This window comes from Schistocerca piceifrons, chromosome 8 (genome assembly GCF_021461385.2).
Source record: "Schistocerca piceifrons isolate TAMUIC-IGC-003096 chromosome 8, iqSchPice1.1, whole genome shotgun sequence".
Lineage (NCBI taxonomy): Eukaryota > Metazoa > Arthropoda > Insecta > Orthoptera > Acrididae > Schistocerca > Schistocerca piceifrons.
In genome coordinates this window covers 129,571,094-129,590,746 of record NC_060145.1, presented here as the reverse complement: position 1 = coordinate 129,590,746, position 19,653 = coordinate 129,571,094, and the positions used below count along the sequence as shown (strand labels likewise).

The 19,653-nt window shown below is 45.0% G+C and overlaps 1 protein-coding gene across 1 annotated transcript in view; it reads left to right on the top strand.

Moving 5' to 3' along the window:
- LOC124712122 (brain-specific homeobox protein homolog) overlaps positions 1-19,653 on the top strand; it is a 243,771-nt gene that overhangs the window by 61,181 nt on the left and 162,937 nt on the right. Inside the window, exons 2-4 of the mRNA XM_047242421.1 lie at positions 3,294-3,423; positions 12,003-12,208; positions 15,812-15,908. Coding sequence (XP_047098377.1) covers positions 3,294-3,423; positions 12,003-12,208; positions 15,812-15,908 — 433 coding nt within the window. The remainder of the gene's footprint in view (positions 1-3,293; positions 3,424-12,002; positions 12,209-15,811; positions 15,909-19,653) is intronic.

Below are 19,653 nucleotides of genomic sequence, written 5' to 3'. Positions count from 1 at the left end.
GTTGTCACTGGCTCCCATCCATTTCCGCTTTCTCTTTATTCCTCTCCCACTGGCATTATCTCCTTTATTTTTTTCCTAGCGCTGTTCTATCACTGTCAACTATATTCCGCTGCCCCCTTTCTCTCACTCTGCGATTATCTCCTTCACTTTTTTCTGTACTACAACCGATCTCTGCTAACTTCCAGTGTTTATTACTTTCTGTCTCTTTCCCACTGCCACTTCTCCTTCTCTCTCGACATAAAAACTCACGAATATGTGCGCATGACAGTTTCTGGGAACATTTTTAAAGCTACTGATGCAGCTGATATCCCAACTTGACACTCAGTCTTTTAAAAAGGAGCATATTAGCAATTTTCACCCTTGTTCCCTTCTTTCCCCTGTCACAGAAGAGTATGTGACTCATATGAAAAGAATGTTAAGAGTCAGTAAAATTTTGATTGTTTACTTACGTGAAATTGAGATAGCACAAAACTAATTTTACACCTGTGGCAGGATTTTACGTGCACAAAACTTTTGCATGTGCTTTAGTACCACGACATGGCGTTTCCATAAATTTCTGATGATAGCGGAGACACTTTTCAGCATATTTCTCCGTGGTACGTAACTTGATAAACTACGTTTTCGCCTCTAAAATGGTTCAAATAGCTCTGTGCACTATGGGACTTAACATCTGAGGTCATCAGTCCCCTAGAACTTAGAACTGCTTAAACCTAACTAACCTAAAGACATCACACACAGCCATGCCCGAGGCAGGATTCGAACCTGCGACCGTAGAGTTCGCGCGGTTCCAGACTGAAGCGCCTAGAACCGCTCGGCCATACCGGCCGGCCGTTTTCGCCTCACACCAAATTTGACGTGTATTTCCCATTGATTGCTGCATACCTATGTACGACGCGTTCACCCAAACCTTGATTAATCTGATGATAATGTATAAAAGGAAACAAGTAATTAAAGAAAGTATTCACCACACAGCATGTGACTTCCATGTATTTTTATAGCGTCCATGACAGCGCTGATACAACCTTCAAGATTGGCGCAAACACCTGCATGTTAAAATAATTTCGTGGAGAGACAGGGATTGGGCGAAATCGATCAGTCAACCAACAGCTCATTTTGAGTGTAGGAGACACGTTTTGAGCTCTCTGCCGCGGAGGTAGTGTGGCAGTGTGTGTTTTGGGAGTTAGTAGTCAGCGATCAATAAAGCTGTTCTCTCTGTGTGGGAAGTTCAGAAAGACTTCGGAAGGCCGATCCCGTGGACGGGTATGTGAACTGGCTTAGTCAAATGCCTGTTTTCAAGGCAGTTAGTTGCTGGTGATTAGCGACCGTATACAGACTCTGTAATAAGAGGCCATCTAGCAGAGTGTTGAGCAAAAAATTAGTTGGAGGTGTGTTTTCTAATGAACGAATCAGATTTGGCGGCGCTTATTGGAAGATAATAAATTGAGTATTGCTCCAATGGAGATTTGAAGTATGGAATTGTGTACCGCCTTCTCCTGTTTGTCGCTCAACTGTGACCCTGTTGCTTACAGAGACGATCGTAGGATATTGTTATTGATCGTGAACTTGCTGAGTACAGTGTTCGCTGTCCTATCCAGTGGTTCGATTGGGGAATTTTTTGAAAGTTGTCGGATAACTACAGGGCATTGATTAGTGAAATGGAAGAATTGACTATTGTAGCCCTGTTTCGTGACTCAAAATGAGACTGGCGATTCTTATTTAGCTTGATAGTATATTTTTAGCAGTGCACAGAAATTATACAGGTCCACCAACAAATGTTTCGGAGTAAGCTTCCAGAACAATTCATCATGTGATTTGTCTCGCACACCGCAGGATACGAAGAACACTAAACAAAGAAAAGTGCGAGGTCATCCACATGGGTACTAAAAGTTGTCCGATAAATTTTGGGTATACGATAAATCGCACCAATCTAAGGGCTGTCAATTCGACTAAATACCTAGGAATTACAATTACGAGCAAGTTAAATTGGAAAGACCACATAGATAATATTCTCGGGAAGGAGAAAACAAAGACTGCACTTTGTTGGCAGAACACTTAGAAGATGCGACAAACCCACTAAAGAGACAGCCTACATTACACTTGTCCGTCCTCTGCTGGACTATTGCTGCGCGGTGTGGGATCCTTACCAGGTAGGACTGACGGAGGACATCGATAAAGTGCAAAGGAGGACAGCTCGTTTCGTGTTATCGCGCCGTAATAGGGGTGATACTGTCACTGATATGATACGCGAGTTGGCGTGGCAGTCACTGAAACAAAGGCGGTTTTCTTTGCGGCGAGATCTATTTACGAAATTTCAATCACCAATTTTCTCTTCCAAATGCGAAAATATTTTGTTGACACCCACCTACGTAGGGAGAAATGATCATCATAATGAAATAAGAGAAATCAGAGCTCGAACGGAAAGATTTAGGTGTTCCTTTTTCCCACGCGTCATTCGAGAGTGGAGTGGTAGAGAAGTGGTATGAAAATGGTTCGATGAACCCTCTGCCAGGCATTTAAATGTGAATTGTAGAGTAACCATGTAGATGTAGATGTAGAGTACATGGGCTCTGGCCGTGGCCGCTAGTCGGACAACGCCAGACGCCGCAGAAGCTCATTGGGTGGGACGAAAAGGAACGTATTATGCTAAGCCGATTGGAGTCGAGGTGTTTCGGTGCTGTAGATTGCCGTTGCGTGTTCTCCTCTACACCAGATGAAGCTGTGTGGTTTGATGTTGCAGTTCATAATACGACTTAAGTGTTACGCCTGTATGGAGTTCCATTGCTATACCGGATAGTGCTGCGTGGTTTTGTATTACAGGTTGGTAATATGGCTCCAACATTATGCCTGACACATCTGAGTAGTTCGTATTTTCAGCTTTGTAGTACAGCCCCAGCATTTTCCATTTACAGGTGAATTTCGTGGTGTTGCAGACTGTTGACATGGGCAGCTTGCTATGCTGGATGGAGGTGAGTGATCTGGTGTTGCAGCGGCTGACGAATCTGAGTGGTTTGGTGTCGCAGGTTGGCATTGGGAGCCAAACATTACGTCAGTTGGAGCTGAGTGGTGTCGTGATGCAGGTTGATGAAATGGGCCAACTACTATGCCAACTGGAGCCGTGTGATTTGGTGTTGCACGTCTAAGGGTGCGCCCAGTATTATGCCTGATGAAGCCGAATGGTTTGCAGTAGCAGACTGGTAGTCCAGGGCCAGCCTTAGACCAGCTGGAGCTGACTGGTGTGGTGTCGTAGACTGGGAGATTGGGCCCTGGTGAAGCTGGGTGTTTTGGTGCCGCAGGTGGGCAGCATGGGCCCGACGCTGAGCCGTGGCGCGGGCGTGATGGATCCCGGTTACCCTCTGCTGCCGGCAGCCTACCTGCACCCACACCCGTACCTGCACAAGGCCGAGCCCTTCTTCCTCACCCCAGGTAAGCCGCTGCTCGCAACATCCACACAGCCACTAATGAATTATTTACACTGCAGATTACATATCTGTTAGGCAGCTTTTTAACTGTGTTGACGAGATCCAGTCGCTCTATCATCAATAGTTCCATGTTCCAGGGGATTTCACTCATGTCAGAAATGTTACGAACAGAGTGACAAGGTTTTACGTTATAGCCCCAATATACACTAATGGCCATTAAAATTGCTACACCACAAAGATGACGTGCTACAGACGAGAAATTTAACTGACAGGTAGAAGATGCTGCGATATGAAAATGATTAGCTTTTCAGACCATTCACACAAGGTTAGCGCCGGTGGCGACACCTACAACGTGCTGACGTGAGGAAAATTTCCAACCGATTTCTCATACACAAACATCAGTTGACCGGCGTTGCCTGGTGAAATGTTTTTGTGATGCCCCGTGTAGGGAGGAGAAATGCGTACCATCATGTTTCCGACTTTGATAAAGGTCGGATCGTAGACAATCGCGATTGCGGTTTATCATATCGCGACATTGCTGCTCGCGTTGGTCGAGATCCAATGACAGCAGAATATGGAATCGGTGGGTTCAGCAGGGTAATATGGAACGCCGTGCTGGATCCCAACGGTCTCGCATCACTAGCAGTCGAGATGACAGGCATCTTATCCGCATGGCTGTAACGGATCGTGCAGCCACGTCTCGATCCGTGACTCAACAGATGGGGACGTTTGCAAGACAACAACTATCTGCACGAACAGTTCGACGCCGTTTGCAGCAGCATGGACTATCAGCTCAGAGACCATGGCTGCCTTTACCCTTGACGCTGCATCACAGACAGGAGCGCCTGCAATGGTGTACTCAACGACGAACCTGAGTGCACGAAAGGCAAAACGTCATTTTTTCGGATGAATCCAGGCTCTGTTTACAGCATCATGATGGTCGCATCCGTATTTGGCGACATCGCGGTGAACGCACATTGGAAGCGCGTATTCGTCATCGCCATACTGGCGTATCACCCGGCGTGATGGCACGGGGTGCCATTGGTTACACGTCTCGGTCACCTCTTGTTCGCATTGACGGCACTTTGAACAGTGGACGTTACATTTCAAATGTGTTACGACCCGTGGCTCTACCCTTGATTCGATCCCTGCGAAACCCTACATTTCAGCAGCATGATGCACGACCGCATGTTGCAGGTCCTGTACGGGCCTTTCTCAGAAAATGTTCGACTGCTGCCCTGGCCAGCACAATCGCCAGATCTTTCACCAGCTGAAAACGTTTGGTCAATGGTGGCGGAGCAACTGGCTCGTCGCAGTACGCCAGACTTTACTCTTGATGAACTATGGTATCGTGTTGAAGCTGCTTGGGCAGCTGTACGTGTACACGCCATCCAAGCTCTGTTTGACTTAATGTCCAGGCGTATCAAGGCCGTTATTACGGTCAGAGGTGGTTGTTCTGGGTACTGATTTCTCAGGATCTATGCACCCAAATTGCGTGAAAATGTAATCACATGACAGTTCTAGTATAATATATTTGTCCAATGAATACCCGTTTATCATCTGCATTTCTTCTTGGTGTAGCAATTTTAATGGCCAGTAGTATATTTTTTTTCTTAATTTTAGCCCCTGAGTGTTCTTCTTGCCAGAATTCATGGAACACAGTACCTGAAAAGTAACTGAAAGATTCTAGACATACAGAATGATTCGAAATTCTCTTACCATTGAAATGATAGATATGTCTCTCGTCATGAAATGTGTATTTAAATGAAAGTTACCAAAATTTGTAAGTGACAAAGTGGTCTCAACTTGTTTTCCTTCATGTATATCATGTAGAAACCAATTATCTACCGTAGCTTGCAAAGCCCTATAGACACATTTCTTGGGTAATGGATAATATCTTTTCTCGTATTCCATCTTTCAAATCACTGATTTAACTTTCCTTTTGTATACATAGTCCTATAACCAAAAATCACGTCCGGTAATTGTGGAGGCCAGCATAATGGTTAACCAAGACCGAAGAATCTTGTGGAGAATGTTCGGTCAAGATCTGTACGATTGGTGCGTGCATTAATGCGTTGATATGCCATCTTGGTAGAAGAAGCTCAAGTGTCAGATGTAGCGGAATTACGTCAATGAGATATTCTTGCAACATCGTGAAGTACACGTCCGCATCCACAGTGGGGGTTACAGTTGACCAGAGATTCACCTAAGGAGAGCCACATTCATGTTCTTGAATTTCATGAGAATTTTCGTCTTGTGGTGCAGTTCTTCTTGTTGTGTTCGTGGACAATAACATCATGTAAGTTAAAAATAGAAATTGAACCCACTGATGATAGCACAAAAGTGCTGAAACATGTATAGGTGAAACAAAACAGAAAAAGGTGTCTTGCATAATGCGGAACTTCTCAACCCATGAGGATTTTCACTGATACATCGATAAATAAATCCACATGTTTCAAACGTAGTCTCATTGGTTCATTATGTAGCCTTACCAATAAAAAATGTGCTGAAGTTTGCTTAATTATTATGCTGAAGCCGAAACTTTTGCGAAGGCCCTAACGGTATTCAGAAAAGATAGGCTAAATACAGTTGGCGGTGCCATGTTTGTCGCTGTTAGAAGTAGTTTATCTTGTAGCAAAATTGATTCAGATATTTCCTCTGAGTTCATATGAGTAGTGGACATTCTTGGCAGCCGGAATAGAATAATAATTGCATCCTTTTATTGACCTCTCAACTCAGATTATACAACTGCTGAAAGGTTCAAAGAAAACTTGATTCTAATTTCAAACACGTACCCGTCACATAAAATTATGGTTAGTGGTGTCTTCATTTTACCCTAGAAATGTTAAAAAAAATATATGTTTAAATCCGGAGGTACGCATAAAACATCATCCGAAATTGTGCTAAACGCATTCTCTGAAAATTATTTCGACTAATAAGTTCATGAGCCCACTCGAACAGTAAACGGTTGTGAAAACACACTTCACCTCTTAGCAACAAACAGTCCTGAGCTAATAATGAACATCAAAACGGATAAAAGAATTAGTGAACACCGGGTTGTCCTAGCGACACTGAATGCCATAACTCCCAAATCCTCCAAAAATAAACGAAAAATATATCCTTCAAAAAAGCAGTTAAATATTCGCATGACGCTTTCCTGAGAGACGATCTCCACTCGTACCAAATTAACAATGTTTGTGTAGACCAAATGTAGCTTGAATTCAAGGAAGTAGTATCGACAGCAGTTGTGAGATTTACACCAAATAAATTATCAAACGACGGAGCTGATCCCCCATGCTACACGAAACAAGTCAGAACACTGTTAGATGTTGCAAAAAAAAAAAAAAAAAAGAAAAAAAAACATTCCAAATTTAAACGGACGCAAAATCTCCTAGATTGGTGATCTTTTACGAATGCTAAAATTTAGTGCGGACTTCAAAGCGAGATGCTTATAATAGCTACCGTAACGAAGCCTTGTCTCGAAACCTGGTAGAAAACCCAAAGAGATTCTGATCGTTTGTATGTAAAGTTTGCTAGCGGCAAGACACAATCAATGCCTTCTCTGCGCGATACGAATGGAAATACTAATTGATGACAGTGTTGCTAAAGCAAAGTTACTAAACACAGCCTTCCGAAATTCGTTCACCAAAGAAAAGGAAGTAAATATTCCAGAATTCGAAAGGAGAACAGCTGTCAACATGCGTAACTTAGAAGTAGACATCCTCGGGACAGTGGAGCAACTTAAATCACTTAATAAACACAAATCTTTCGGCGGTGCAGACTGTATACCAATTAGGTTCCTTCCAGAGTATTCTGGTGCAGCAGCTCCATGATTAACAAACATATAAAACCGCTCGCTCGACGAACGATCCGTACCCAAAAACTGGAAAGTTGCACAGGCCACACAAATATTCAAGAAAGGCAGCAGGAGTAATCCATTAAATTACTGGCCAATACCATTAATGTCTATATGCAGCAGGATTTTGGAACACATATTGTGTTCGAACATTATTAATGACCTCGAACAGAACAGCCTATTGACACATAGTCAACACGAATTCACAAAACATCGTTCTTGTGAAACACAAGTCTTTACTCGCGCGAAGTGTTGAATGCTATTGACAAGGTATTTCAAATTGATTCCGTATTTCTAGATATCCAGAAGGCTTTTGACCTTGTATCTCACAAGCGACTTGTAGTGAAATTGCGAGCTTATGAAATATCGTCTCAATTGTGTGACTGGATTCGTGATTTCCTGTCAGAGAGAAGACAGTTCGTAGTAACTGATAGAAAGTCATCGAGTAAAGCAGAAGTGATTTCTGGTGTTCCCCAAGGTAGTGTTATAAGCCCTTTGCTACTGCTTATATACAGGGTGTCCCAGCTATCTTGTCCACCCAAAATATCTCTGGAACAATAACAGCTATTGGAAAACGACTTTCACCAGTATCAATGTAGGGCTGAGGCCCATGAATGTACATATTTGGAAACATTCTAAAACGAAAGCATATGTGTTTTTTAACACAAACTTACGTTTTTTTAAATGGACCTCCTATATTTTTTCTTCAGCAATCCATAGCATGACAAAGCACATACACAATGGCGTTGATTGCATCGCAATATTCCCATTACATCCCGAGATATTGAGACGCGAAGTTGACGCTTGAAACACCCGACATGCGCTGCTAGCGCACGTCCTGAGGCTCAGGCGTGAACCCCATGCTGCCCGTAATCGCGATGTGATTGACATGCGTAATCACACGTCCATACTAATCAAGAGGTCCGAAACGAATAATACGGTCTTCTGCCATCCTGCATTAACGTCCTGAGCCTCAGGACGTGCGCTACCAGCGCATGTTGGGTGTTTCAAGCGTCAACTTCGCGTCTCAATATCTCGGGATGTAATGGGAATATTGCGATGCAATCAATGCCATTGTGTACGTGCTTTGTCATGCTATGGGTTGCTGAAGAAAAAATATAGGAGGTCCATTTAAAAAAACATAAGTTTGTGTTAAAAAACACATATGCTTTCGTTTTAGAATGTTTCCAAATATGTGCATTCATGGGTCTCAGCCCTACATTGATGCTGGTGAAAGTCGTTTTCCAATAGCTGTTATTGTTCCAGAGATATTTTGGATGGACAAGATTAGCTGAGACACCCTGTATACAAACGTTTTAGGAGACAATATGAGCAGCCGTCTTAGGTTGTTTGCAGATGACGCTATCGTTTACCTCCTGGTAAAGTCATCAGAAAACCAAAACAAATTGCAAGACTATTTAGAAAAGATATGAGCATGGAGCGAAAATTGGCAGCTGACCTAAATAATAAAAAGTGTGAGACTTAGAAGATGCAACAGATCTGCTAAAGAGACTGCCTACAGTAGCCTTGTCCGTCCACTTTTGGAGTACTGCTGCGCGGTGTGGGATCCTTACTATACAGAAAAGTTCAAAGAAGGGCAGCACGTTTTGTGTTATTGAGAAATAGGGAGAGAGTGTCACGGGAATAATACAGGATTTGGGCTGGGCATCATGAAAACAAAGACATTTTTCGTTGCGGATGAATCTTCTCCCGAAATTTCAATAACTAACTTTCTCCTCCGAATGCGAAAATAGTTTGTTTATGTCGCCTTACATAGGGAGAAACGGTCGTCATAATTAAATAAGGGAAATCAGAGCCCGTACGGAAAGATATAGGCATTCGATTTTCCCGCGCGCTATTCGAGAGTGGTATAATAGAGAATTATTGTGAAGATGGTTCGATGAACTCTCTGACAGGCAGTTATGTGTGATTTGCAGAGTATCCATGTAGATGTAGATGTAGATGCTGTAGATGTATCTGGCAGTTAATACTCCGATTTCGAAATATATATGAGTAAAATGAACCTCTAATAAACTGGTAGTAATCAGTATGTTCGTTACCCCGAATTATAGAGTTTTCTAATTAGTAGTGTAGATTTCCCATTTGCTGATACGTCTGGATATAACCAGCTACCAATTTCACAGAAGAATAGCTCAATAAGAGCACAGATGACGAATATAAATAATGCCTGATACAGGTAGCCTGAATATATCAAGTCAACACAAATTAAATATACTAACGCTGATGTTCCCTGTATCACGTAAGCCTCACATGGACACATCACCGACAATGAGTTACCTGACGCATCAAACATTCCAGCTGAACGGGAGACGATAGAAACAAATCCATTTGTTGAGGAGCCGGTTTTTCACCATTTCATGAACGATGTGCACTTATTCAGCGTCAGCTACAGAAGACCACAGACACAAAACGTAGCCATCTTTCGTTGCACCTTTGTGTCCATTTTCGAGGTATCATGCAATTCACATCTGGGAATCCTTAAAGAATTCCGGCCAAACTATCCAACACACTCCGTAACCACCGAATTCATCAGCACTCAGTCCTGCAGTACACTCTAACGACTTAATGGAATGGGACACTAGTTCATTCGATTTATACCTGACCTCCTTTTGGATGTTCTGGCAACACTTTGTGCAGCATTTCACTGGCTAACCACGATTTCATTCGGTGGTGAGCCGTTTCTCTGTGTTACATTTTGTGGAAATTACCATTCCACGAATGCTGCACTCTTCCTATCAATCTTACCTCTGGGGGTATGCTGGTATTTCATCACTTATCCGTATCGACACAGTGCTGGAGAATAGGACAAAGTGGAGACGTTTCCACCAGGCCTTTGAGTTCTTTATCAAAAACCAGTAAAGAAGAAAAAAGATACTAATTTAACGTTCAGTGGATGACAATGTTATTAGAAACGGCTCATGAGTTCGCAAGAGACTAGGATGAGGAAGGAAATGGACCGATTCCTTCCCAAACAAACCATCACGAAATTTGCTTTAACCGAACTACGGAGACCACGGAAAATATGAATGTGTTTGCTAAAGTGGGGTTTCATCTTACAGTTAGCTTCCCTCGAGAAGCCTGAGTCACCGCGCCATCTGGCTCGGTTAGGCACCGTCATTTCGTTCGCGAATTTTCAAGTCCCACTGGCATTTGTCTAGTTGTACGCTATGAGATTAGGGCGTACTTTGTCTAAGTTTGATACATTTCTCATTCTACATATTTGCTGAAATGGTTATAACGCTTCGATCGCTCATAGCGTATCTCCCTTCCTATCAGTTTTTTCACTTACTTCCTCGTAAAGTGACGACCCTCTCCCTCCTTCTGCCCGTCAAGCAGACATGTTATCTTGCCCTCTTCCTCCTTTCTTCTGTGCCGTCTTTCACTCAAATTCTCCCTACCCCGTTTGTTCCACAACCCTTTTCTGTCCCACTCGCTGCCATCTCTCACTCTCTACCTCCCCCTCTGTCCCAGGTCCTCTCACTTGTCTCCCTGTCTCACTTCTCCTTTCTCCCTTCCCCCTCCTTCTCTCTTCTGCTTATCAACATCCTCTTTCCCCTTTAACACACCCACTTGTTTGCCTTTTCTCACGGTGTTTGTCTGACCGACATGCTGCATATGTCTGGTTCACTCTTTCTACTGGTCTGTGTCTCCCTTTTCCCAACTTCCACTTTCTCTCTCTCTATCGCTGTCTTTTCCTTTCTTTCCCACTTTCCTTCTCTTTCTCTCTCAAAAACTTTTAAGCGCCTCTCGATTTTCTCTCTCTACATCTCCTTTTCACAACCTCTGTCCTTGCCGGCCGCGGTGGTCTAGCGGTTCAGGCGCTCAGTCCGGAACCGCGGGACTGCTACGGTCGCAGGTTCGAATCCTGCCTCGGGCATGGATGTGTGTGATGTCCTTAGGTTAGTTAGGTTTAAGTAGTTCTAAGTTCTAGGGGACTGATGACCACAGATGTTAAGTCCCATAGTGCTCAGAGCCAGCCAACCTCTGTTCTCTTTTAGATCTCCCTTTCCTCCTCTAATTTCACTCCCTTCTCTTAGCCTATAACATTCGCTAACTTTCAAGTCTTCCTTCACTCTTTGTGTTTTATTTTGAGTCACCATCTTTTTCTTAATTTAATACTTTTCTCTTACCAGCACCCGTCTCTCATTCTTTCTCTCTCTCTCTCTCTCTCTCTCTCTCTCTCTCACGCATATGCGCACACTCACAGACAACACGTTCATTGTCATGAATTGCTTTGTGAATCTACAGAAGACTAAACATTTGCGTGTAGAATAATCCTTAAAAATCCTGACAGCTCAGACTGTTTGCCGCACCGGAACTCGAAACTGGATTATTGGCTTCCACAGGCAATGAATGCTCTCAGCATATGAGCTATCGAGACATGACTCACGACCTAGCCTCAGAGTTTTGCTTCTGCCTCTGCAGACTACAAGGTTCATTCTAATCTAGAGAATACCTTTGGGAGAAGAGAAACAGAAATTACATAAAATTAAATTAAATCAAAGTAAATACGTAATGATACTGAAAAGAGTAGCAACAGACATCTGAAAGAGAGAGAAAAAATTTAATAATCTTAACTGTTTATAAGAAGCGAGGAAAGCTTGTATTGAGTTCTCAGGAGAAAGAAGTTTACTTGCACTTTGCACGTGCACGTCTTGAGCAGACAGCAGCTGGTGACGGGCGGCGTGTGTCGGGCTGTGCAGGAGGCATGCCGTTCGGGCCGCTGCTGGCGGGCAGTGCGGGGGCGGCGGCGGCGGAGCTGTCCGCCAAGCACTGCCGGCGGCGCAAGGCGCGCACCGTCTTCTCGGACCAGCAGCTGACCGGCCTGGAGAAGCGGTTCGAGGCGCAGCGGTACCTCTCCACGCCAGAGCGCGTCGAGCTGGCCAACGCCCTCAACCTCTCCGAGACACAGGTACCGCTCACCGCTACAGGGAAAAACCTCCAACCGTTGAGTAGCAATAACACTTAGCTACAAAAACAAAAGCGATATTTTTCACAAGTATCAGACTCGTACCACTCCTTTATGACGTAAGCTTTATCAACACTATCTGATCAAAAGTATCCGCACACCTATTAGTTGATATTACACTAAAGCGCCAAAGAAACTGGTATAGGCATGTGTATTTAAATACGGAGACACGTAAACAGGCAAAAGATGGCTATACGGTCGGCAACACCTATACAGGGTGTAGAAAAATTGTGTCACGAAAAAATTTTAACCCTGCATGGCTGATGCCAGTAGGAACCAGAATTACTAATGTTGTGTAGCTTCACAGCGCACAATTTTTAAACTACAGAAACATGGCGCCACGCGCTCCGATTGGCCGCGGGATTGCCCTGTTGCCGGATGCTTGGGACAACGCATGACCGCGAATGCTTTGCCTGCCGGAGATGGCGATGTATCCAAGGTGGCCCGCAGGCTCGGTGGTAGCGCGCCAGCCTTCCATTCTGGGGACTTGGGGGCGAATTCGCCAGTGACCCGACACATCCAGTGTAGTTTCATGATAACACGTACCGGGAACAAACCCGTCAATAGCTGTTAATCCGCATACTGAAAGTCTTTTACAAATTGTGTCGCCCTGAAAAGGGCCTTTTTTGTAGCTAGGCCATTGTTTACTTAAAGCAGATGCTCGAACTCGAGACCCTCTGACGCGACTCAAGCTTGGTAACGTCGAATGGTGTTTTGCCAAAATGTTTCAAAGATTCGTGACACTGTCCTGATGTGACTAGTGGCATGTTGAATGCGATCCATTAATTCCTCTTCGTTTCTAGGTAGTTCGTGTCTGGGTGGGTGAACTAGAACCTCGAAGAATCCCCACAGGAAAAAGACCCGTGGCGTGAGGTCTGGTGATCGCGGGGGCCATTGCCTAAGAGCACCTCTGCCAATTTCCCGGCCGTCGAAGAGTTCATTTAAAAATCCGCGCATAGCACGACTGCTATGCGCGAGCGCCTCATCATGCTGCAACTAATTGCGTAGACATATGTTCAGGGGAACATCTTCCAGTAGGCCGGGTAGAGTTTCTTGCAAAAAGTGAAGGTAATTTGTCCCGGTAAGTCGAAGAGGTAGACGGACCGGCCACATCAGATCGTCACCCTCAATGCCTGCCCAAATGTTGAGCGAAAGTCGTTCCCGGTGCCAGTGGGTGTACGTGACGTGAGGATTTCCCCTTGCCCAGTAATGAACGTTTTGAGTGTTGTATGGCCACCCTGATGGAAGGTGCACTCGTCGATAAACAACACAATGGCAAGGAATTCGGGATCTTGTGCAACACGTCGCAAAAACCATCGGCAAAACCCTAGCCTGTGTCCATAGACCGCCACCGGATTTAGGTCTTGGACAGGGTGGAAACTAAATGGATGCTGGCCGTCATCCCTCAAAACCTCCCAGACTAACCGATGAGTGGCCCCCATGTCGTGTCCAACCGCTCGAGTAATTGTCGAAGGTGCTTCCTCGAAGCGCTCGAGAACACTCTCTCCAAAGACAGCATCCCGTCGTGTTCGAAGTCATCGCAATGATATCCCGCTAACGAGCCTGTTTCACCAAGTCGCTGGTAAATTGCAGTAAATTTGCGGGTGTGGGTGGCGTCTTGCTGGGTACCGTTCCTCCTACAACCGTCGAGCTTCATGCGCATTACCATCGGATAGTTCATAAACAAAAAGCATGTCTCGTTGTTCTTCAAACGAGTACTGTGCCGCCATGCTTACTGTATGACTAAATCACATGTGACGTGTGTGCTCCGAAGCGAAGCTTACGTGTGAATGCCGCTGACGTGAGGTGGAGACAAACGGCAAGACCTAATCGACACGCGCGCGTATCACGTTGGGGCAGTCACGGGGCGAGGGACGTTTGCATGTGTGAACCGAAAACCATAGCGCTGCCCGTCAACCGAAGAACGGCAACAGCGCAATCCCACCGCCAACCGGCGCCCGTGGCGCCAAGTTTCTGTAGTTTAAAAATGGTGCGTTGTCGACCTACACAACATTAATAATTTTAGTTCCTACTGGCATTAACAATCCAGAGTTAAAATTTCGTGACACAATTCTTCTCCACCCAGTTGTCAGATCGGTTACTGCTGCTATAATGGCAGGTTATCAAGATTTAAGTGAGTTTCAAAGTGGTGTTATATCGGCGCACGAGCGATGGGACACAGCATCTCTGAGGTAGTGATGAAGTGCGGATTTTACCGTACGGCCATTTCACGAGTGTACCTTGAATATCAGGAATCCGGTAAAACGTCAAATCTCCGACATCGCTGCGGCCGGAAAAAGATCCTGCAACAACGGGACCAACAACGACTGAAGAGAATCCTTCAACGTGACAGAAGTGCAATCCTTCCGCAAATCACTGCAGATTTCAGTGCTGGCCCATCAACAAGTGTCAGGGTGCGAACCATTCAACGAAACATCATCGATATGGGCTTTCGGAGCCGAAGAAACACTCGTGTACCCTTGATGACTGCACTGCACAATGCTTTACGCCTCGCCTGGGCCCATCCGTACCGACATTGGACTGTTGGTGACTGGAAACATGTTGCCTGATCGGACGAGTCTCGTTTCAAATTATATCGATCGGATGGACGTGTACGGGTATGGAGACAACCTCATGAATCCATGGATCCTGCATGTCAGTAGGGGATTGGTCAAGCTGGTGGAGGCCCTGTAATGGTGTGGGTCGTGTGCAGTTGGAGAGATGTGGGATCACTGATACGTCTACATACGACTCTGACAGGTGACACGAACGTAAGTATCTTGTCTGATCACCTGCATCCATTCATGTCCATTGTGAATTCCGATGGGCAGTTCCACCATGACAATTGCGACACCCCACACGTCCATAATTGCTACAGAGTGGCTCCAGGAACGCCCTTCTCAATTTAAACACTTCCACTGGCCGCCAAACGCCCCAGTCATGAACATTATTGAGTATATCTGGGATGTCTTGCAACGTGCTATTCAGAAGAGATTTCCATCCCCTCGTACTCTTACGGATTTATGGACAGCCCTACAGGATTCATGGTGTCAGTTCCCTCCAGCACTACTTCAGATCTTAATCGAGTCCATGCCACGTCATGCTGTGGTATTTCTGCGTGCTGCGGAGCCCTACATGATATTAGGCAGGTGTACCAGTTTCTTTGGCTCTTCAATGTAATATGGTGTGTGTCTGTTCTTCTCCTTCATAACGACTTGACCTCTGCTGGGACACTTGCAAAGAGGTGCCTGAATGGCTGCTGAGGAAAGGCAGTTCATTCTCGTCAAGAGCCGAAACCAGAGAAGATAGTGATGTTGGATGCTCGGGTCTGGAGTGAAGCAGTCGGTAAGGGTGTCCAGGCAGTTTTAATCAGATAATGTATATTTCAGTTCGATGTTAACTTAATTGCATAGAGTATATGCTGAATAAAAAAGGGATACAGATTGCGTTAAATATCTCTTGGGAGACACGTACCATGTGGCTGAATTTGTGCAAATAGGTCCACAGATGAGACATGTGTTGATGGTGCGTGTGCCAATGTTCCAGGTGAAGACGTGGTTCCAGAACCGGCGCATGAAACACAAGAAGCAGTTGAGGAAGCTCAGTGAAGAAGGCAAACATCCGTCCGGCGAATCTGCCTCTGGTGAGTCTTCTTTCTTTGCTGGTGTAACAGTTGTGATACTAAATGTGACACTTCTGTCACTCATTGTAACTGGGTTTTCTCTTTTGATGCTGTCAATTGTCAGGATGAGCATTCTAAAGCATTCTGTCAGGGTGAAAATATTAAATAAATTAACTTTTCTCTCTTAAGAACATGTGGGCAGGGTGGGTTCTTCCTTGGCTCGGGTATGAGGTCGAATGAAACATCATTTTACATAAGATAACTTTTATTGAAGATTTGTACAACTGTATCTTACGGGATGTTCTGGTTCGGAGAGCGGCAGCTGTGTCGTTTGTGAAGTCTTCTGCTGCGGCAGCGGCGGCGGCGGCGGCGACGTCTGATTACGCGTAGCGGTGTGTATCTCGTGTCGCCGTCTCGCCCAGTTGACTGGAGACGCGCAGCGCGAGGTGGCCCGTATAATTATTGCGAGCGAAGTCGTGCATCGGATGGCGATACCTTGGATGTGGCGTCCCAGTGTTTCTCTTCTCGAAGCGGCCGCGTGTGTTGTGCGTCGACCAGCGGAGCGGCGCGGCGGGGCAAGGCCAGTGTTCCGAACTCGAACCACGGACTCCCGCTTGCCAGTCTTCGGCTGTCAGGTCTTCATCCCAGCTCACAGGTGACTGCTGAGGTGAGGCCGTCTCCTTCCCGTCCTCACGAGTCACCCGGGTACGTAAAAATCAGACTTCAAATACCTTTTATCTTCTGTCTTCTGGCGCCGCGGCTGCTGCTTGCTATTCCATTACAGCGGCGGACTTGGTGCGTCTGTGTATGATGCAGTCTCTTCTTGCATGACGGTCTTCAGCACCGAAACTGACTGAAAACTACTGCTACTCTTCTTTTCTTCCTTCGTCTCTCGTCTTCGTCTCCGTCCCCGTCTCCATCTTCGTCTTCGTCCCCGTCTTCATCTGTCTTCATCTGTCGGGCCCACCGCGTCTCATGTATTTATTCACTTCAGTTCACTGGAGGTGAACGACTTCACGGCCATTGCCTCTTCTGTCACGTTGAAAAGCTTCTCGAAGAATCTCGGTCATTGGCTCTTGGAATGTAGGCGGGGGCCTCTGATCGCATGTGACGACTGAGAAACACGTGAGCCGGTCATTGCCTCTTCCGTCACGTTGAAAAGCTTCTCGAAGAATCTTCTTAACGTCGGTCATTGGCTCTTGGAATGTAGGCGAGGGCCTTTGCTCACATGCAACAACTGAGAAACACGTGAGCCGGTCGGACGATGCCCTGACGGCTGAATCGACAGCGCCCGCTTATGTGGAATTTGCTGACTTCACGGTCATTGTCTCTTCTGTTCTGCTGTTCTGCCCACTGAATGCGAGTATGTAACTCTCTAAACTAAACCAAGTTTTTCATTTATATTCTAATTTCTAGTTCACTTCGATGTCACTAATTTATTTACTTATCACTCAACACTGGCAACCTGTAGAGCCTTGATCTCTCTTTCACACGCCCACTGTCCACGGGGACTTGTTGACTGTTCACACACTATGTAGCGTGCCAGAAGCATCACTAGGCGCAGGACCTTTAATTGTGTATCGACATTTCACCTTGAATCCACCATAGGCCCTCCATTATTCACGGCGGACGTGGCATATGTGTATAGAGAACGATTGAATTAGAACTTGTAGGTGGTTTGTGCAGCAGTGGGGGTCCGGAAAGGAGGGTTGGTTCTGTAGCTTCCCAGTTGGTTAACCCCACTCGGAATGATCACTTGTGGCCCCATTTCAGGGCTGGCGTGCGATACGTTCGAGACTGTTTGGGGATGGCAGGGATTTCCTGATACTCCGGTTCTAAGGATTCACATTGTTGTCCCTGGCAATCAGGGTCTCACTCACATGAACGTAAGTAATATTAGTACATATCATAAATGTAGAATTCAATAGCAGAGACTTCCTGGAGAACATAAATTCCTTAACCCTGAGATGTACCAATGGTTAAGACTAGAAAGTGCCAGTGAGTCTTTTACTGTTGCTCCTGATGTGATGGAAGTGTAGATGGTCAACAAATATGGTACCACGTTTTAAGGGTTTTGGGTGATTTTTTGTTTTGTATTTTATATTTACACTGCCTGGCAAAACAGGTGAAGCTATCATACGGCGAGGAGGAAACTGTGGCGTCCCCGCACTCCAACCGCGTTCTGATATTGTCGACGCCGTAGAACTGCTACTGCCACAGCTCTCGCAGTGGAGTTGAGACACGATGCGCGATGACGCAGGTCCCCTTTGGTGAACGGGAGACAGAAATGCGAACTCGTACGATGGATGCTTCTTCTGATTTAAGATTGAATGATTCATTGCCTGGATATGCAGTGGTTGTTAAATCTTATCCGCATCGTACACACCACCAATTGCGAGGAAACTGTAATTATCAGTCTTCTCGTATGTTGTTGGCTCGTTGCTATGGAGTTGTTGATCCTGTATGAAGCGAGATCCACAGATGCTCTTTGATCACGTCTGAGTGAACCTACGCCGTAATGTTAAAAAAAAGTTCAAAAGTTCTCTTTTCAATTAATGAAGTAGGTATTTCGATATTCAGATTAAATTGTCCCTGCTGAACAGTCGTTGGTTAACTATCATTGATTATATCACTTAATAATGTACTCCACGCTTGATATTTCACTTGGAACGAACAGTTTATTGTTCCTTGGCCACTAAATACTTTATAACTTTCGCACCACACGCACACGCAGTTGGCTGGTAAAGTCAGTTCTGTTAAAATTAAGTTTCTTGACAATTACGACAACTTGACTCTTCAGCGTAATTGTATTATCTTCGTGAAGTCGTGTAATTGTGTCCTACTCGACACTAATTGAGTATAGTTCTTTGATACACTATCCACTCTTCTTTTAGTTCCAACTATTTGAAAGTCAAGTCCAATATTCACTAGTTTCGTCAATAAAATTCAATTAACCCGTTATGCACAGTTAAACGCGTCTATCAGTTCCTGTCTCTGCTTAGAAAATCAGTTTCCGAAGTTCGTGAATCACGTCACGCAAGAAACACTTCTGAACGCAAAACAATCTCGTCGCGTTCCGTGCTCTCAATAACTAAGACAAGATTTGTTCTCGCACGTCTTTACAGGACGAGAGCCAGCAAGCGACATCTTCTGTGAAAGAGTATTGTAGGCGCATTGAATTTTTTCGTTGCGCTTACAACTCTCTTCCACATAAAAGTTATCTCTGACTAACATCACCTTGGACTTAGCTTCCAAGATATTAATTGCAATTATCACTTGGATATTTGTCCATTAATTAAATCTGAGGTTTCTTCCTCCTCTTTTCATAACAAAAACTCTGAGTGATGTATAATGTTGTTGTTATCAAAACTTCTTGGTGTTAGCTTATAGGCAAAGATGTCGTATTTGCCAAAATAACTCTTCCCTACTTCATATTATGATATTCTGTCTTAATTGACTTTAAGGGGGTCGTTGGGGTGTTATAAAACGAAATCAGGTTTCATGGGTTTAGAAAGTAAGTTTTGTTATTTCGAATGTACAACGAAACCGGCAATAGTGTGACTTCTTGATATTGTGGATACCGGCTGTGGGGCAGAATTGGCAGCCGAGCTGGTGCCACACGTAGTACCAGGGACAGGTTTGGGGATCTTGGTGGTCACAAGAGCACCTCATGTCACACAGGCAGTTCATAGAGATTCGTACCACGTGCAGATGTGGATTTTAATGTCCCGTCAACAGCGCGGCCGTTAGAGACGGAATCCAAGCA